The sequence below is a fragment of the Notothenia coriiceps genome, unplaced genomic scaffold (genome assembly GCF_000735185.1).
Source record: "Notothenia coriiceps isolate Sejong01 unplaced genomic scaffold, NC01 NC01_scaffold00036495, whole genome shotgun sequence".
NCBI lineage: Eukaryota > Metazoa > Chordata > Actinopteri > Perciformes > Nototheniidae > Notothenia > Notothenia coriiceps.
The window spans coordinates 1-2898 of record NW_011369196.1 but is presented as its reverse complement, the minus strand read 5'-3'; the positions used below and the strand labels follow the sequence as shown (position 1 = coordinate 2898).

At 45.5% G+C, this 2898-nt stretch overlaps 1 protein-coding gene across 1 annotated transcript; it reads right to left on the bottom strand.

Annotated features, from left to right (window-relative positions):
- Nucleotides 1–6: 6 nt before the first annotated feature.
- LOC104963826 (D-aspartate oxidase-like) lies at nt 7–2256 on the bottom strand (the record flags this gene model as incomplete). The annotated part of the gene is made up of 1 exon (XM_010792464.1): nt 7–2256. A coding segment is annotated over one exon (602 nt), but the record flags the coding sequence as incomplete, so codon positions are not given.
- Nucleotides 2257–2898: the final 642 nt, after the last annotated feature.

The following is a 2898-nucleotide window of genomic DNA, read 5'->3' as shown; positions in this document are numbered from 1 at the left end:
ACTAAGGGCAGGTTTTTCAAGCTTAAACTAAGGGCAGGTTTTTCAAGTTTAAACTAAGGGCAGGTTTTTCAAGTTTAAACTAAGGGCAGGTTTTTCAAGTTTAAACTAAGGGCAGGTTTTTCAAGCTTAAACTAAGGGCAGGTTTTTCAAGCTTAAACTAAGGGCAGGTTTTTCAAGTTTAAACTAAGGGCAGGTTTTTCAAGCTTAAACTAAGGGCAGGTTTTTCAAGTTTAAACTAAAAGGTATTTTAAATGTTGATCCTTTTGTTCAAAGCTTAAGTTAAGTTGCTTTAACTAAGGGCCGGCTCTTTCCAACATTTAGCCTTAGGCAGTTTCTTAAAGCTTATATTTAGGTTGTTTTATTCCGAGCTTCAACTAAGAGCTGGTTTTTCCTAATTTTAGATAAGGGGAGTTCTTTCCCAAGCCTTAACTAAGTGCCGGCTTCTTCAAAGCTTCAAATGAGGGTCATTTAAAAAAAAAGCTTAAATACAGTACGAGACATTTTTTTCGTTCTAAACACATTTTTCCTAGGCTTTGAGGAATGTGAGTTTTTTCTCCAAGCCTTAACTAAGGGTCGACTCTTCCTCAACTTTAAATCAGGTTCATTTTTTAAATGTTTTAAAGAGTTCAGTTTTGATTTGTTGTCTATCAGTGATTTCAATCCAACAGTTTAAAGGCGAGTGTTACTGTTAGTGAACCTCAGATGGAGTTTCACCCTAACTTCATTTAAAGGCAAGTCCTTGCAGACTAAGTTTATTGAAGAGCGAGAGTTACCGGCTGGAGAAGCAGGTTTTAGTGATCAGCTGATTTATTTTATTTAGTTTCCCTCTAAGTTTATTTGAAGGCAATCGGGATTAAGTTTCTCTTTATCGTTACAAGTGAGTCATCAGCAGTAGCCCCCCCTCCAAAGTTTATTTAAGTGTTGTTGCCAGGCAAATCTGGATTCAATTAATTAAGCAAGAAACTAACTTTAGTTAAAAGTTAGTTATCAGCAGGTTTATTTTAGAGTGAGTAAAAGCAGCAGCATCACCTCCACCCGGGGACCCTCCTTCCAAAGCTTGATCTAAGGGCTTTTAAAGCTTTTAGTTATCACAGTAAGACTCCTTCACCTCCGCCTCCACCCGGGGACCCTCCTTCCAAAGCTTGATCTAAGGGTCTTTTAAAGCTTTTAGTTATCACAATAACACCCCTTCACCTCCACCTCCACCCGGGGACCCTCCTTCCAAAGCTTGGTCTAAGGGTCTTTTAAAGCTTTTAGTTATCACAATAACACTCCTTCACCTCCACCTCCACGCGGGGGGTCCTCCTGTCGGGACGCAGCCCCACCCAGGAGCTCAGGATTCGGGCTCGTTTCAGCGAGGGCTCCAGGGAGCTTTAAGAAATGTGAGTTTTTTCCAATGTTTTGCTCAGGGAAGTTTTCACCCTGGCTTTAACTAAGTGCCGGCTTCTTCAAAGCTTTAATGAGGGACATTTCAAAAAAGAAAATAAGATTTCAGTTTTGATTTGATTTTGATTTGATCAGATTTAGTTTCACACTAACTAGTTTATTTTAGAGCGAGAGGCAGGATTTAGTCATCAGCAGATTTCGTGGCCCTCTAAGTTTATTCGAGGGACATTATTGGCTATAAATCAGGATTAAGTTTCTCTCTAGCCCCTCACAGCTTGGCTTTATTTCCCTGGAGGCTCTTCTTCACGAGCCCCAGCGCCTCCATCGCCGTCCCCCAGGCGAGGGTGACCCCGACCCCCCCGTGCCCGTAATTATGCACCACAGTAACACTCCTTCCCCCCTTCTTCACCTCCACCTCTCTCTCCACCTCCACGCGGGGGGTCCTCCTGTCGGGACGCAGCCCCACCCAGGAGCTCAGGATTCGGGCTCGTGTCAGCGAGGGCTCCAGGGAGCTGCAGCGCTTCAAAATGCCCAGAGTGTCGTTGTCATCCACCTGCAGGTTCCAGTCTCCCCCCTGCCGAGTTCCTCCGATAGTGACCCCCTGGATCCCTGGGAAGATGTACGTGAGGCCGTCCCCGTCCCGGATGAAGTGCTGCAGCCAGGGGGCCTCCATCTTCAGGACCTGGCCTCGAACCGGCTGCACGGAGACGTCTCCGGCCAGCGAGCGCGATCCCAGACCAGAGCAGTTTACGATGATGTCGAAACTACCGCTGAGATCCTGGAGGTTATCGACCCGGCGCTGCTCCACCTGACCCCCCGCACGCCTGAACCTGGAGAGAGGGAGACCGGGAGAAAGAGCGGGGGTAAACACTTAAAGGTCCCCTATCATCCTCCTCTTCATCAATATATCACAGCTCTCAGATATATCCGGAGCCTGACTCTGATTGGCTGAAACACCAAACGGATCATTGCAGCATTACCCATAATCCCCTCTGTTTCAGCCCTGTTTCCAAAGTGCTGATTCTCTGTCTGTTACTTTAGATGAAAGTAAGGAGCCCCTCCCCACGCCCCTCTGAGAGACATTTGGTTACAAAGAACTCAATGGAGCTCTAGAAGGAGATTCAGGTGATAAGGGGGGGGGGGGTTACCTTGTTGCTGATTGGCTAATGGTTACACAAGACAAAACATCGTTATGACATCATCAAGTGGCCAAAATCTGATCAGTTCATTTTCAGACAGGTTTTTATAGAAATGGATCAAAAAGAGAGAGAATCTTTGTTCCTGAAACTTTCAGAGTCTCTTTCCACAGAGGGGACACATGTTGATGTAGAAGAGACATGAAGAAGAGGGGACACATGTTGATGTAGAAGAGACATGAAGAAGAGGGGACACATGTTGATGTAGAAGAGACATGGAGAAGAGGGGACACATGTTGATGTAGAAGAGACATGAAGAAGAGGGGACACATGTTGATGTAGAAGAGACATGAAGAAGAGGGGACACATGTTGATG